General features: G+C 42.2%; 1 protein-coding gene across 1 annotated transcript in view; it reads left to right on the forward strand.

Moving 5' to 3' along the window:
• The window catches only part of CERT1 (ceramide transporter 1), a 540,904-nt gene that overhangs the window by 221,047 nt on the left and 301,791 nt on the right, over positions 1-18,066 (forward strand). Inside the window, 1 exon segment of the mRNA XM_030193269.1 lies at positions 8,752-8,835. Coding sequence (XP_030049129.1) covers positions 8,752-8,835 — 84 coding nt within the window.

Consider the following 18,066-nt stretch of genomic DNA (forward strand, 5'->3'; position numbering starts at 1 on the left):
ATTTCCTTTGGAAGTGGAGGATGAGCCCAGGGCCAAGATGCTCAAGGTCCTGGACTACACATCTCCTCCTAAAGAAGCTGTGACTGCACCTCCCCACGAGTTACTCAAGGAAGTCCTCGTCAGGAACTGGGAGTCCCCTCTATCGGTCCCTTTTGACCTTGCATCAGCTCCCAGGATCTTCGCCGAGTGTCTAGCAGTAGTTGCAGCATTGCTACACAGACTGGGAGTCCAGCTTATTTTCGAAAGAGAAAGACGCCCATATTTCGACCCAAATCGGGAGATGGGCGCCCAAATCGGTATAATCGAAAGCCGATTTTGGGCGCCTCCAACTGCAGTCTGTCGCGGGAAACTAACAAAGTTGACGGGGCGTGTCAGAGGCGTGGTGAAGGCGGGACTGGGACGTGTTTATCTGCTGAGGAGAGATAGGCGTTTCTCGGCCGATAATAGAAAACAGAAGAGCGGCAGTAGCGAGAATTTGGGCCGCTTTTTTTTTTTTTACCCTTTTTTTTTTTCCACGATCAAGTCCCGAAAAAGTGCCCCAACTGCCCAGATGACCACCGGAGGGAATCGGGGTTGACCTCCCCTGCCTCCCCCAGTGGTCACTAACCCCCTCCCACCAAAAAAAAGAACTTAAAATTTATTTTTTTTTCCAGCCTGTATGTCAGCCTCAAATGTCATACCCAGCTCCATCACAGCAGTATGCAGGTCCCTGGAGCAGTTGTTAGTGGGTGCAGTGGACTTCAGCCAGGTGGACCCAGGCCCATCCCCCCCTACCTGTTACACTTGTGCTGGTAAATGGGAGCCCTCCAAACAGCCCCCAAAACCCACTGTACCCACATTTAGGTGCCCCCCCTTCACCCATAAGTGCTATGGTAATGGTGTAGAGTTGTCGGGAGTGGGTTTTGGGGGGGATTTGGGGGGCTCAGCACCCAAGGTAAGGGAGCTATGAACTTGGGAGGTATTTTAAAATTTATTTTTTACTTGTTACAAGTGCCCCCTAGGGTGCCCGGTTGGTGTTCTGGAATGTGAGGGGGGACCAGTGCACTACGAATCCTGACCCCTCCCACAACCAAATGCCTAGGAGTTGTTCGTTTTTGAGCTGGGCTGCTTCAGTTTCCATTATCGCTGAAAACCGATACTGCCCAGCTCAAATCCACCCAAATCCGATGCATTTGCCTGGCACAAACCGTATTATTGAAACAAAAGATGACGCCCATCTTTTTCGAAAATATGGTCTGTCCCGCCCCTTCGCGGACCCGTTCTCGGAGATAGTCACCCATGGAGATGGGCGTCCGTGTTCGATTATGCCCCTCCATGTGTTCCCGTATCTCGACGATTTGGCTAATGAAGAGCACCTCACAGGAGGGTGCTTAGGAGTCCATGAGGATGACTGGGTGTTCAAGCTACTACGGTTTGTTTTAAACTACCCCAGGTCCCATCTCCACCCTGTCCAGCGATTGGAGGTTATAGGAGCCCTGCTCGACACACGGAAGGTTCGAGCCTACATCCTGGAGACGAGAGCGGACAACCTTGTCTCACTTGTATCCAAGGTTTGTGCCTCTCAGCAGGTCACAGCTCGGCAGATGTTGAGATTATTGGGCCACATTGCTTCCACAGTGTATGTTACACCCAAGACACGTCATCTCATGAGATATGCTCAATGGAATTTTATCCTCCCAGTTGTGTCAAACCACAGGGAGTCTAGAAGATGTCATCCATGTGTCCCTAGAGCTTGTACGCTCTCTTCAGTGATGGACCATTCGATCCAGTTTGACTCTAGGATTTCCATTTCAAATTCTTCAGCCACAAAAAGTTCTGATGACAGATGCATCTCTCCTGGGATGGGGAGCTCATGTAGAACAAAAATTGTGAACACCTCTCTTTCTAATGAACAACTACCAACAACATTAAAAAGGACAGTGGTTCACCCTTTTCTAAAGAAAAGCAATCTTGACCAAGACAAGCGTGAAAGTTACAGGCCAGTATCCAACATCCCGTTTCTAGGGAAACTCATGGAACAAACAGCCTGTGTTCAACTTAATCGTTGGCGAGAAGAGAGAAACTCGCTATATCCATATCAGTCTGGATTCAGACCTGGTTATGGAACAGAAATGATCCTCGTATCCCTACTAGATGATCTTCACAGAAACCGAGACAAGGGATTTGCCTCAGTGTTAGTACTGCTAGATTTCTCAGCAGCTTTTGACATTGTGGATCATGATATCATTCTAGCACGACTGACAGAAACAGGTATCAATGGAAAAGTACTTGCCTGGTTCAGATCCTATCTATCAAGACAGGCAACAGTCCATAATGTTTGGCAACAACTCATCACCACCATGGACACTGACCTGCAGGGTACCACAAGGATCGGTACTGTCACCTATTCTGTTCAATATCTACCTCAACCCATTAGCTGAGCTGATTTGGTCAATGGACACTCAGTTCTACATCTATGCGGATGATGTGCAACTACTCATACCCATTGAACCTGACTTACCTACAGCCTTGAATAAACTGATTAACGGTCTTAACAGTTCAAGAAAGGGCTAAACACAACAAACTTTGCCTGAACCCAAGTAAAACCAAGCTTCTCTGAGTACCTAACACAAGTGGCTACATACCTGACATCAAAATCCCTTTTGGGAAGTATGAACTCCCCCTCAAATCACAAGTCAGGAACCTTGGAATACAGTTAGACACTTACTCTGACTCCCCAAATCCAAGCAACCTTCAAGAGCTGCTTCTAGTATTTGCGACAGCTACGTTGCCTCTCCCCTTACATCTAGAAGGAAAATCTTATCCCAGTTGTGCATGCCATGATAACATGATAAAATCAGTGTTGTTTAAGAAGGCTTATTCCCCAGGTTTAACTTAACTTGAATAAACTCTTACTATAAATTAAGATCCAAGGACAATAATTACCTGTTATCTCTTGCCTTTTTGCTGTTTAATTGTTATTTTATTTCTTATTCTCAATTTGTATAATTGTTCTTCTTGCACTGTAGCCTTACTAGAGATTTATGTAAGCCACTTTGAGCCTACAATCAGTGGGAAAATGTGGGATATAAATGTAATAATAAATAAAATAAATAAATCAAGCCAGGATTACTACAATGCCTGCACCAGCTCCAGTTGATTCAGAATGCAGCATCAAGACTCATAGAAGGTTACAAGCAACGTGAGCACATCACACCATTTTGCAAAAACTTCATTGGCTACCAGTACAATACATGGCTAAATTTAAAACTATCTGATCTTCAAGGCCTTGAAAGGAAATGGCCCTGAGTACCTGAAGAATAGGATGATCCTCCACACACTGCCAAGGACACTAAGGTCCTCTCAAGGATTATCACTAAACACACACTCACCAAAAGACATTACATGATGTGATACCTGCAAGTGAGCCTTCTCCAGAGTAGCCCCCACACTCTAGAATGCACTGCCTGAAAGGCTCCGCTTAACACAAGACTCTCTCTATTTCAGGAAGCAGGTGAAAACTTGGCTGTTCAACCAGGCCTTTACTGGAAGAAGTAACTAAATTGTTAGTCTCACTCACACAAGGAGTGACTCGGGCTGCACATACATGTTTATCTGCTCCTACCCTAGCTGAGATAATACTTAACCATCTCTTTGACCTCATGTGCAACTTTATCTAAGTCACTTTTTAACTCTTCTAACTCTCTTACCTATCTATATGTTCCATCTTTGCTTTACCCTTCACTATCAATTATAATGTTCTATTACATATTGTGTTGAAATTGTAAGTAGTATACTATGCCATTCTTTTTATTGTTGTTTGAATATTTTGACTTCTTTGATTGCCTATTGCTCATGCTTGATCTATTCTTACTGTACACCGCCTTAAGTGAATTCCTTCATAAAGGTGGTAAATAAATCCTAATAAATAAAATGTAGGTGGGCTTCACACTCAAGGAGCTTGGTCCTCCCAGAAAACAAATCTTCAGATCAATCTTCTGGAGCTTTGAGCGATCTGGAAAGCTCTAAAGCCTTTCAGAAATCGGTTATCTCACCAAATTGTTCTCATCCAAAAAGACAATCAGGTTGCAATGTATTACACCAACAAACAGGGGGACACTGGATCACACCATCTGTGTCAGGAGGCCATCCGGGTGTGGCATTGGGCTCACCAACATAGCACGTTGCTTCAAGCCACTTCTCTGGCGGGCACAAACACTACCCTGGTCGACAGCCTGATAAGGATAATGCAACCTCACGAGTGGTCTCTCAATATGGGCATAGCCCACAAGATCTTCTGAGCGTGGGGCACCCCTTTGGTGGATATTTTTGCCACTCAGGTCAACCATTAGGTCCCTCAGTTCTGTTCCAGGCTAGAATCAGATGCCTTCCTCAATTGGGAGACAGGTCTTCTGTGTGCGTATCCTCCCATACCTCTAGTGGGGAAGACTTTGTTGAAACTCAAGCAAGACCATGGAACCATGATTCTGATCCTGCCATATTGGCAATAGCAGATATGTTTCACTCTACTTCTGGAGTTATCCTCCGAAGAACCGTAGAGATGAAGTGTGTTCCGACCCTCATCACGCAGAATGAGGCCCACACAATGATCCACAAGATCCTCCATGGCGAATCTCCAAGCTACATGACCAACTTGATTGATCTTCCAGCCAGAAATGGGTCCAAATCTTCTCAAACATTTCTCAATCTTCATCTCCACAATTGCAAAGGTCTCAAATACAAAACCTACTATGCATCCAACTTCTCCGTTATAGGCAGCCAACTTTGGAACGCCATACCTCGACACATCTGAACAACCAAAGAACACCTACCTTTCCGAAAGCTGCTGAAAACTTACCTCTTCAAACAAGCCTACCCAAATGACCCAACTTAACTCTCGAACCTAATCCACAACACTAGCACTACACATACACCAATCCTTCTCCCACATCTATTCCTATTGTCCTACTCTATATAACTATGTTATCTCTGTGATACTTTGTACCATACTTTGTGTTATCTCTCTGATACTTTGTACGCCGCACTGAACCTGCTATCGAGCGGGAAAGAGCGGGGTATAAATGCCACAAATAAATAAATCCCAACCTCCATTTTCTGGATATTGAGAGCCTAGAATTCGCTTCTTTGAATCTTTCAGAGGATGTCTCCCAGTTTTGCTGGCTTCCAAGAAAGATCCGCTAAGAGATGTTACTCTCTTAAATGGAGGAGGTTTTCTGTCTTGTGTGAGAGTAATGCCCTAGATTCCCTTACTTGCCCTACACAGACCCTGCTTGAATATCTTCTACACGTATCAGAGTCTGGTCTCAAGACTAATTGCACTAAGGGTTCACCTTAGTGAAATTAGTGCTTATCAACGTGTAAAAGGTAAGCCCATCTCTTGACAGCCTCTAGTTGTTTTGCTTCATGAGAGGTTTGCTTTTGTCAAAGCCCCCTGTCAAACCTCTGTCTGTTTCATGGGATCTCAATGTCATTCGCTCCCAGCTGATGAAAGCTCCTTTTGAGCCACTGAATTCCTGCCATCTGAAGTACTTTGCCTGAAAGGTCATTTTCTTGGTGGCTGTTACTTCAGCTCTTAGTGAGGTTCAGACCTTAGTGGTGGATGCAGTTTATACTAAATTTCATCACAACAGAGTAGTCCTCCACATGCACCCTAAGTTCCTGGTGAAAGTGGTGTCGGAGTTCCATCTGAACCAGTCGATTGTCTTGCCAACATTTTTTCCCTGACCTCTTGCCCAGCCTGGCAAAAGTAGCTTGCACACCTTGTATTGCAAAAAAGCATTTGCCTACTACATGGAGCAGACAAGTCCCCACAAACAGTCTGCCCAGCTTTTTGTTTCTTTTGATCCCAACAGGATGTAGGTCGCCATTGGGAAATGCACCATTTCAGTTTGGCTGGCAGATTGCATTTCCTTCACTTATGCGCAAGCTGGGCTGGCTTTGGAGGGTTATGTCACAGCTCATAATGTCAAAGCCATGGCCGCATCGGTAGCCCACTTGAGGTTAGCCTCCATTGAAGAAATTTGCAAGGCTACGATGTCTTCAGTTCACACATTCACATCACACTACTTCCTTGAGCAGGATACCTGACGCAGCAGTTGGTTCATGCAGACAGTTTTGCTCAATGTGTTTGGGGTCTAGAATCCAACTCCACCCTCCTAGACCCATTTTATTCTGTTCCAGGCTTCACCTTCATTCAGATTGTATATAGTTTCAGGTTAATCTGTGTTATGTCCTCACTGTTGTGAGGCCCAATTGACCAATGTTGTTTGTTTTTTGGTGAGCCTGGATAAATAGAACTTCCCCCCACTTGTGAGAATATACAAGCCTGCTTGTCCTCAGAGAAAGTGAAGATACCTGTAGCAGATATTCTCTGAGTACATCAGACTTTATATTCTCACAATTCCACCTCCAGTTGGAGTTGTCTCCACAAAGCTCTCATTTAGCTTTGGTAAATTCTGGACTGGACGACGCAGATCGTTGTTATGCGTGAGAATTTAAATCCTGCTGTCCTCGAAGAATACCTGCTACAGGTACGTATCTACGTTTTTCTTCACAATAAAGTAGTGCTAAGGACCTATTATGTTTGTGCTAAGGACCTATTATGTTATTACCAAAGGTATGCATACTTTTCCACATTAATTAAGGGATAGTTTTGCCTACCATCTATCCTAAAGCAAGAAATCTTAATTCAGCTTTCACATAAATGTACAAGGAGTTAGTCCTCAACAGAGGGGTCAGCTCATTGATTCAATCTGCAGCTTAGGTGTGACTGACTTATATCCTGCTCATAGAGAAAATAAAGGTGCTTTCATTTAGCACATATTCTCTGTAGACAGCAGGACAACAGACAGAGTATGGCCCATTTCTCTTAAAGATGATTTTGATCTGTTAACAGAGTGTCCCAATGACATCAGGTAATGTCATTCACTTGTGTGGTTGATTAACTGTAGCAGGTGTTCTCTATAGACAGCAGGATTAATTAACCTTGATTTCCTTGGGCTGCCTAAGGATTGCAAATGCTAATGTCTTCTTGCAGTACCAAGAAGTAAAATAAGATATATTGCCCTTTTAGCAACACTTGCTGAACAGTCCATTGATAACTGCAAAAGGCTTCAGCAAAGCTTTGACCATATGTTTTTGTTAGATTGGTGCTGGTGATGAGCATGCACTTAAAGACAGAAACGTTTAACTCTGAGGTTCATATCCTCGTCTCTCAGCAACTGGATGTAGTGAGTTGGCAGTGGGCTAGGATCAGATTAGATTTGCATAGGAAAAACGGTAATGCTTGAGAAAATAGTATGCAAAACATAAAGTACTATCTTGCTTTTTATGTGTCTTTGTTTCTCAACAAGGTGCCCAGTGTCATTCTTCACTATGACCTGTTGACTCTCTAGAGTCAGGAGCTAAGGTTATATAGTTACCCAGCTAGTTTAATTGAAAACAGACCAGTCCATCCAGTTCATGTGTTTTGTTTTTTTTTTCAATTCATCAAGTTTAAATTGTTGGTCTCTCTCATTAGCAGGTATACGAACAGCCATTACCAGTGCCACCATTATTTGTAATAAGAATAAACTACTGGATCATGATTAACACATTGTGGACTGTAGTGGTCAGCACAACTATTAATAATTTTATCAAATTGCTTAAGCACTGCTATTGTAATTTTACTCGGCTATCTTTGAATTAGTCATATTTCTTTAAATAGGAGCAAAAAGAAATATTTGTATTCTTCACCCTCCCTGTGAGGCTTATAATTACATACTGTATTAAACCCTAAGACACTATTTGGAAGATTTTGGCCTCTTGGAGTCAGACTTGTTCAATGTTGTTCAATGTTGACAAGTGCAAAGTGATGCATGTGGGTAAGAGGAACCCGAATTATAGCTACGTCTTGCAAGGTTCCGTGTTAGGAGTTACGGATCAAGAAAGGGATCTGGGTGTCGTCGTCGATGATACGCTGAAACCTTCTGCTCAGTGTGCTGCTGCGGCTAGGAAAGCGAATAGAATGTTGGGTGTTATTAAGAAGGGTATGGAGTCCAGGTGTGCGGATGTTATAATGCCGTTGTATCGCTCCATGGTGCGACCGCACCTGGAGTATTGTGTTCAGTACTGGTCTCCTTTTCTCAAAAAAGATATAGTAGAATTGGAAAAGGTACAGCGAAGGGCGACGAAAATGATAGTGGGGATGGGACGACTTTCCTATGAAGAGAGGCTGAGAAGGCTAGGGCTTTTCAGCTTGGAGAAGAGACGGCTGAGGGGAGATATGATAGAAGTGTATAAAATAATGAGTGGAATGGATCGGGTGGATGTGAAGCGACTGTTCACGCTATCCAAAAATACTAGGACTAGAGGGCATGAGTTGAAGCTACAGTGTGGTAAATTTAAAACGAATCGGAGAAAATTTTTCTTCACCCAACGTGTAATTAGACTCTGGAATTCATTGCCGGAGAACGTGGTACGGGCGGTTAGCTTGACGGAGTTTAAAAAGGGGTTAGATAGATTCCTAAAGGACAAGTCCATAGACCGCTATTAAATGGACTGGAAAAATTCCTCATTTTTAGGTATAACTTGTCTGGAATGTTTTTACGTTTGGGGAGCGTGCCAGGTGCCCTTGACCTGGATTGGCCACTGTCGGTGACAGGATGCTGGGCTAGATGGACCTTTGGTCTTTCCCAGTATGGCACTACTTATGTACTTATGTACTTTCCTTGTGAATGAGAAATACAACCCTAACTTTAGTTTTTCTTTCAGTTGTAGAAGATGATGAAGATGATTTTCTTACGAATCACCCTGATGGAGATTTCTTGCATAGTGGCAATGGCAGTAAAGAAAAATGTAAGTATCACATAATCAGAGTATCTGTGCAATAGATTATCTGATGTGTTAAAGCATATAACTAGCTAAATTTCTCAGTAATTATTGTTTACTGTTTTCCTCAAGACTTTATAAACTCACTTTGTCTAGGTATATTTTTCCTTAATTATTCTTTAAAACCTTTGCGCCTTTTATTGCTTTATCCTTTCTCTAAGTGCACTATCCTACCTGGGTTAGATGGTATTTTATAGGGGTAATTTTCAGACTGTTTACACTGGGACAGACACCAATGCGTATGCTATGTCTATGAGCATTGCATGATTTTTCAAATCAAAGAGGTCTGTATACTTCTGATTTGAAACTTGCTGTGGATTAAGGGTATACACAGACTTTCTGCAGGTACAATTCTGCTGGAAAAAGTACACAAATGGGTTTATTTCATAACCATCTATGTGAAATGTCCAGAAAGGTGCTTGTTTTATTAAGACAACATAAACATATATGCACCTTTATAAATGGGCCTTCTTTATTAGGCTTAAATGTGCACAAATTCACACTCACTCTGAAGAAGTTGTAAATGTGTACACTGCCGCTAATTCTTCCAGACTAGCTCCCCAAGAATACCTATACACAGATGATATACAACTTTCATGCTCATGTTTACATGGGTATTGGTCACAAAACGTTTTAACCTTTTGCTAGTAAAACATGTTTTACATGCAGAAAATGCGCTATAAAATTACCCCCATAAAATTGAAAATTCCATGCTCTCATATACTTTTCCTCCCCTGACCTAAACATGCCTGCTTTTACTTTGGTGCATTGTGGAAAGACACATAGGTTTTAGCTGCATTGAAAGAGGGCAGTTTTTGCATTGTGGAAAGACACATAGGTTTTAGCAGCATTGAAAGAGGCAGTTTTTGGACAGCTGACTAATGCTGCTGAAATACTTTTTAGCAATATAAACTTTGAAAATTGTCCTCTTTAATTTAGCAGTGTGATGTTTACATGGGATTTTGATGGGTTTGCATTTCATTTACTTACATTTATAATGATGAGATCAGGCTAAGTAGGGGGTGATTTTGTAATTATCTAGGGGGAAAAAGCAACTTCAGGATGGTATTCAAAAGGGATTGGCATATAATTCCCTTCGAGTGCAGGTGGCCGCGCTAGCTTGTTTTAGGGGCAAATTGGATGGTTGCTCTTTAGCAGCTCACTCTGCTGTGGTCCCTTTCCTACGCGAGGCTCTTCAGCCTCCTCTGCGGCAGCCGTGCCCGGCGTGGCATTTCAATGTGATACTGCGAGCCCTCCAGGCCCCCCACCGTTAGATCCTTCTCAGAAACCTTATTCAACGGCTCAAACACTTAAGACAGTGTTTTTGGTGGCCATTGCTTCGGCGAGGAGGATTTCTGAAATTCAGGCTTTGTCTTCCAGAGATCCTTTTTTGCAGTTTTCTGAAGCAGGGGTGTCGATTCGGACAGTACCGTCGTTTCTACCTAAAGTGGTTTCGGCTTTCCATGTCAATCAGGCAGTTTATCTTCTGTCTTTTCGAAGAGAGGATTATCCGGGGGAGTTTGCCTCGCTACGTTTCCTGGACGTGCGGAGAGCCTTGTTTCGGTACTTGCAGATCTCTTAACGAGTTTCGACGCTCGGATCATCTCTTTGTGCTCTTGTCGGGAGCAAAAAGAGGTGAGGCGGCTTCTAAGGCTTCCATTGCTTGTTGGATTAGGGAAGCCATTGGAACGGCATATCTGCTACAAGGGCGCCCTGAAGGCGCATTCTACTCGGGCACAAGCGGCTTCTTGGGCGGAGGCGGAGGCCTTATCTCTGGAAGAGATTTTTCGGGCAGCTACTTGGGCGTCCCGTCATACTTTTGCGAAGCATTACAGGCTAGATGTGTCTGCTTGGGAGGATGCGAGTTTTGGGACGGGAGTGTTGGCGCGGGGAGCGTCGGCTTCCCACCCTACTTAAGGAATGCTTTGGTACATCCCACTAGTTTCTGGATTCATCTGCTGCAAGTGACAAGGAAGGTAAAATTATGTCTTACCTGATGATAATTTTCTTTCTTTTAACGCAGCAGATGAATCTGGGATCCCTCCCTAGTTCAGCCGACGGTTTTTTCATTTTCCGCGCAGTGTGGCTATTTTTTCCTTCCGGATTCTCTTTTGCAGAGTTCAGACAGCTATGGGAACACGGAAAGGATTCCGATTTCTGGATCAAGTTACAGTTATTTCAAAGTTCTTATTTGGTTCTCTGTTTTTCATAGTGAGAATGGTTTCTGGTTGTTATTGGTTTCATATTTTTGGCCTTGGCAAATGCTTACGAATGACATACTAACTGAGGAAGGAGCTAGCTGTCTGACATCACTGCCTTTAGTTTGTTTATCTCTATCTCCACCTGTTGGTAGGCAGACGTAACCCACTAGTTCCTGGATTCATCTGCTGCGTTAAAGGAAAGAGAATTATCAGGTAAGATATAATTTTACCTTTATGCCATTTTTCTCCAGGAACTTGTCCAAACCTGTTTTTAATTCCAGATAATGCTAACTGCTTTTACCACATCCCCTGGCAACGAGTTCCAGAGCTGAAATGTGTTGAGTATAAAAAAAAAAAAAATCTCTGTAATTTTATGGTGTGTCCCTTAGTCTATGTATTTTTAGGAAGAATAAATTGTTAAAAAATAATTTGTAATTTTATGCCAAGAAGTGCAGAGTGATGCGCTTGGTTGCAGAAATCCAAAAGAGATATACCAAATAAGAAGGGAGAATCTAGTAAGCTTGGCTCACGAGAGGACCTTGGGGTGATGGTGTCTGAGGATTTGAAGATGATGAAACAATGTGACAAAGTGATGGCCATAACCAGAAGGATGCTAGGCTGCATAGAGAGGGGTATAACTGGTAGAAGAAAGGAAGTGTTGATGCCTTTCTACAAGTTGTTGGTGAGGCCTCACTTTGAGTATTGTGTTCAGTTTTGGAAGCCATATTACTACTACTACTACTTATCATTTCTATAGCGCTACTAGACGTACGCAGCACTGTACACTTGAACATGAAGAGACAGTCCTTGCTCGACAGAGCTTACAATCTAATTAGAACAGGCAAACATGACAAACAAAACATAAGGGAATATTAAGGTGAGGATGATAAAATAAGGGTTCTGAACAAGTGAATAAGGGTTAGGAGTTAAAAGCAGCATCAAAAAGGTGGGCTTTTAGCTTATCTTACTAAGGATGCAAAAAAAAAAAAAACTTGAAGCAGTTCAAAGAAAAGCAACAAAAATGGTATGGTATTTGCGTTGCAAGATGTACGAGGAAAACCTTGCTGATCTGAACATGTTTACTCTGGAGGAAAGGAGAAACAGGGGTGATAAGATACAGATGTTCAAATATTTGAAAGGTATTAATCTGCAAACAAACCTTTTCCAGAAACAGGAATAATATCAGGAAGTATTTTTTTCATGGAGAGGGTGGTAAATACCTGGCATGCCCTCCTGCAGGAGGTGGTGGAGATGAAAACAGTAATAGTATTCAAAAATATGTGGGATAAACACACAGGAATCCTGTTTAGAAGGAATGTATCCAAAGAAGCTTAGTGAAGATTAGGAAGCAACACAGATAATTGGGAAGCAAAGCCAGTAATGAGTAAACTTCTATGGTCTGTGCTCTGATCATGGCTGAATAGATTTGGATGGGCTGGAGTGGAGCTTTTAGGGGCTTCAGCATTAACTTCAGAAATTTTACAACTACAATGCTGGGCAGACTTCTGCAGTCTATGCCCTGAAAATGGTACGGACAAATCAAGACCAGGTATACATATGAAGTATCACATACCATGTATAATGAGTTTCTTGTTCAGACTGGATGGACCATGCGGGTCTTTATCTGCTGTCATCTACTATGCTACTATGTAAATTATCAATTCATGTTAACCTGTTCTACTTCACTCAGGATTTTGTGGACATTAGTGACATCTCTAGACAGAAATATTTGGAGTGGCAACAAGGGGTCAAACCAAAGTGACATTTCTGCACATCATGCCCACCTAGGGTTACCATATGGCTCCAGAAAAAGGAGGACAGATTGAGTCAGTCTGGGTTTTACTTCCATTGCTTTCAATGGCAGCAAAACCCGGACTGGATCAATGTGTCCTCCTCTTTCTGGAGCCATATGGTAACCCTTTGCCCACCACCACATCACACCCCTCCCTCCCTCTCTCTCCAATTTTATGTATTCCAATATATTTATTGGACAATCAAAGTGGTCATGCAGACATACCATATCCAGATACTCATAACATTTGTGTAATAACCATCACGAAGATGAACAAGTAAACCACTCAGTTTTAACCCTCATATTGAAACTAGAATTCCCCCCCCCCCCCCCCCCCCCCACACACACACACTTGAATTTAAATGGCTTTATGAAGAACCCAACAATCAAATAACGAGTCAAGAAAAAAAATAACAATTTTCGTTTAAAGTAAGCAACAACCAAGGACCTACTCTTCCCTCCCCCAGCCAATCTCCCTCCAGTGCACCCAAGTGATTACAAAACCACTCAAGGTAGAAAGGAGGTATCAATATCCACCTAAATCATTCAGGATAAAGCTGTGAACTTTGAAAGGAAGCGCCTGTGTCTAAGGTTCCCACATTTGCAGAAAACTCTTCCTTCGCTTAAGAGCATATCTAGAGTGACGTAGCTCCATTGATTTTACTGAGTGCAATCTATTCCTCCAAAACCAATACGTAGGGGCAACATCAGAAAACACCATAAGTGACAGGCTGCAAAAGAACACTACATTCTCCCTGGACAAGCACTTTAGTCCAATCCATGGTCCTTGAACATGCAGACTAATGCAACGGAATTTATGCCGGATGCAAGGAACTACTACTAAAGAAATGCAAACAGCACAATATACAGCTGCTAGACTAATATTCGGAATAAATCGATTTGAAAGCACAAAGTCACTTTCCAGTTTCCTGGGGGTCTGTAGAAAAGGATGCAGCACAATTGGCTGTGTAGAGTTTGGTCCATGATATTAACAGAGGCAATTTTCAGTTGTGGTGTTAATAGATTCTGCTATAACTTCCACCGTTAGAAAGGATCTGTAGGAGATTTGGGAGGGGGAGGAGCCAAGATGGCGGTCTGACCGTTTGGTTGTCTCTCAAATCGTCTGCTGTTTTTGCTTGCAAATCGTTGTTCTTCATGCCTCATACGAAGAGAAAGGGATTGGTGAAAGGCCAACTGCCGTTGGTCAGAACATCTTCCCCGATTCAGCAGTTGATAGATGCACAACAGCAAGTTCACAAGCAGCTGGAGTGATTGAGCCCTTGCTGAGAGCCGAAGGAGGAGCTTCGGCTCCCCAGGCAATTGAAACATCTTTGTCGCCTCCTGAACTTAATCCCCCTCCGTGTCCTGCTTATCTGGGAGAAATGCAGGGACCCTGAATGACTCGGAAGTCGAAGAAATCAGAAATCAGGACTCCATTCGGCAGTGCACAAACCCAGGGAGCAGGGAGAGAGAGAGAACAAGGAGCTATTAGCTCCCACAGAGATTAACCTCGAGGCTATTTGAAAGTCTACAAGATCTGACTGAAATGGTAACAAAAACAGCCCAAGACACATCAGCAATTGTGAGTAAAGCTGATTTCTTAACTCAATCTTTGAAAAATACTAGGAAGAATCTAAGAACCAGATTATGCAAATTCAAAAAGATATAAAAAATTAAAAACACAGAGGAAGTACTGATAAAAGATAAAACTATCATTAACAGAAAAATTGAACAATTGGAGAACTTTAATAGACGTTTAAACTTAAGAATCCTGAATTTTCCTGTGGTGGAAGGTATAAATCAAATGGAACTATTTAGAAAATACCTAACAGATGTGTTAGCTTATCCAAACTCAGCTATTCCTCCGGTGAATAAAATATATTATTTGCCATTGCGGCCACTAACTGGAACAGAATCTTCAAAAATGGAAAATATACCAACTGAACCATTGAATGTATCAGCTTTATTAGAAGACTCTTTTTCTGATGTTACTCAGTGAAGAACTTTGTGTCTTTAGTATTTGAGCAAGATGTGAATTCGATTATAAAATTATACTTCAAAAACTCTTTAAAAAAAACAATTTTGTGGACAGACGATTTGGCTCTTCCATGACATCACGAAACCAACACAGGATAGAAGAAAGAGATTTTTGGCTCTGAGAGAAGAAACAAAAAATCTAGGTCCGGTTCCGGCCTGTTTAGGTCCAAGTTCCAACCTAGGCTGCAATGCTGGCTGTTATCATGGCTTATGGATGATGATTATCTCACTCACTGGAAAAAGACTGTTAAATTTAGTAAGAGATTGGTCAGTACTGAATTACATGCTTCTTCTCTTTTGAATTATGCAGATATAAACAAATTCCTAGAGGGCTAAGGATAACAAAGATACCTAAGATGTTTAATGAAGCTGCTGACTTAATGAAAAAATAGGAGGAAATATTAAATAAATTAAATCATATGGGCTTTTTATGTGAAATCCCATTGCTGAATAATTATTTTGAACTCCTGTTGATGTGTAATCTTCTTTCGACCCCTTGTGTGCAGTCTGCAGATTACTGGCACCTCTGATTTCCATTTCCCAAAGCGGATACCATCTCAATCCTTAATGTATTAAATATTTTTCTTCTTTTTTTAACCCTTATTTGGGCATTTTTTTTTTTTTTAATTGTGCTGGTTCTAGTCTCTCTTCCATTTTCTTTGTCAGTCTTTTTCTATATTTACCTTTCCATTTCTTCTCTTGTCGTCTACTTTTCTTCTCTACATTTGGTAGTTGCTGATCTTTCTTCTTTTCTTTTCTACTTTTCTCTTCGCGTTTATATTTTTTTACTTCTCATCTACTTACCGGCTTTTTCCTTCCCCCTCTCAACCCTCTCCAGTACTCCTGTTGCCCCCTCTGTCTCTCTCCTTTCCAAGTCTCCTATTCCCCCCCCCCCCCATTTTTCACCACTCCCTAATCCCCTATTTCCGTCCTCTGTACTCACTTGCTCTGCCCTCACCTGGGGTAAGAAGTGGAGGGTAGGTGAGGGCAGCCCCAGCTGTATCTCTCTCTCTCCTTTCTTTCCTTGCCTCCAGGCCATTCTTCACTCTTACTCCATCTCCTATTGCCTCTTTCACCATCTTTTAATCACCATTTCCACCCTCTTTCAACCTCTTCATAGACCCATGTCACACATCCTTCCCCAATCCCCATTCCTTTTCAATGACTCTTTTCTTCTCTCTAGTCATTTACACTATATTTTAACCTTCCCCCACACTTTACAGTATCTCCCCCTTTCCCCACTCCCTCAGTCAAGCTTTGGCACCTCCCCACCCCCCAGTACAGTACATCTCTCCCCTCCCTATGGTCTGGCATATTTCTCTTCCTCCCCCCACTCACTGGTGTGCTATCTCCCTTCCCTCCCTCTCCCCACTGTACTACAATACTCCAGATTTCCTATGGATCACAAGCAGCATCCTTGACGAAAACCAGCTTCCTCCAACAAACTTTCCTCCACTTCAACCTACCTCCTCTGATGTCACTTCCCGTTTCCATGTAGGCATGTCACAGCATAGAGAAGGCTTCTGGGGCTGGCTTTAGGCAGCTTGCTTTCATTGCTGTGCAGCTGGTGTCCCACAAGGTTGGTGGACCGCCAAGGGGGTGGAAGGACAAGAGAGAGAGAGGTGCCGGACCTTGTGGGATGAGGTGGTGAACAGCATGAGGTAGGGAGATGCCAGACAGAGGGTGAGGCACCCTTTTCTGCCCCTTTCTTCCAATAGACTGAAACTGGGGTGGCAGAGGGGTGTTGAACTTTTTTTTCTTAAGAGCAGCACTTGCCACCTTGTAGTGACACCTCTGATAGACATGTATCTTACCTATCTCTTCAGGTTGAAGAGCCCTACTAACCTCTTCCAAATATAAGAGGAATTCCTTCTTATTCATTTTGGTTTCTTTTCTTTGTACTTTTTCTAATTCATTATATCTTTTTTGAGATGTGGTGACCAGTATTGCACACAGTACTCAAGGTGAGGTCACTTCATGGAGCAATCTAGAGGTATTATAATAATCTTTGTTTTATTTTCTATTCCTTCCCTAACATTGTTTGCTTTATATGGCCACTGCTGCAGACTAAGCAGACTATTTCAACATATTGCCCATGATGACACCTAAATCTTGGGTGGTGACGCCTAATGTGGAGCCTAGTATCTTATAGCTGATTTGATTTATACTTCTCTGTGTACATCACTTATTCACATTAAATTTCATCAACTATTTGGATGCCCAGTCTTCCAAGCTTATATATCCTCTTGCAATTTCTCAGTCAGCATGTGATTTAACAACTTGGAATAGTTTTGTTTTACCTGTAAATGTGATCACATCACTTGTCATTACCGTTCCCTGATCATTTATAAATGTTAAAAATCACTGGTCCCTATACAGATCCCGGTGGCACTCCATTATTTAACCAGTTCCTGGTCCACAAAAGAACAGTGCCACCTCTCCCATGGCTTTTTAATTTTTTCTTGGCTGAATCCATGTTGACAAGCATAGTTTAATGAGACAGTCTATATTCAGTAATTTTGTTCTTTATAATAGTTTCTAATATTTTGCCCAGCATTCACATCAGGCTTACTGGTCTGTAATTTCCCAGATCACCTCTAGAACCCTTTTTAAAAACTAGCTTTACATTGGCCACTATCCAATCTTCAGGTACCGAGGATGTTTTTAATGACAGATTACAGATAATTAATAGTGAATTCACAATTTCACTTTTGAGTTTTCAGTACCCTGGGGTATACATCATTCAGTCCAGGTTATTTACTGCTCTGTGACTTGTTGATTTTTCTTGTTACATCTTCCAGGTTCACTGAAATTTATATCAGTTCCTTCATATTGTCACCCTTAAATACCATTTCTGGTACAGGTAGATCTCTTGCATCTTTTTTAGTTAAGACCCAAGCAAGGAATTAATTTAGTCTTTCTGCTGTGGCTTTGTCCTCCCTGAGTGCCCTTTTTACCCCTTAGTAATCTGAAAGCCACACAGACGTTATGCTGAGAAAGTTATTGCTGTAAGTTTTTGCCTCTGTGACAACTTTTCTTTTTCAAATTCTCTTTAGCCTTCCTTGTCAATGCTTTGAATCTAACTTGTCTGTGCTTATGCTGCTTCATGTTTTCTTCATTTGCATCCTTTTTTCATTTTTGAAAGATGTTCTTTTGGCTCTAATAGTC

Source organism: Microcaecilia unicolor, chromosome 2, assembly GCF_901765095.1.
Source record: "Microcaecilia unicolor chromosome 2, aMicUni1.1, whole genome shotgun sequence".
NCBI lineage: Eukaryota > Metazoa > Chordata > Amphibia > Gymnophiona > Siphonopidae > Microcaecilia > Microcaecilia unicolor.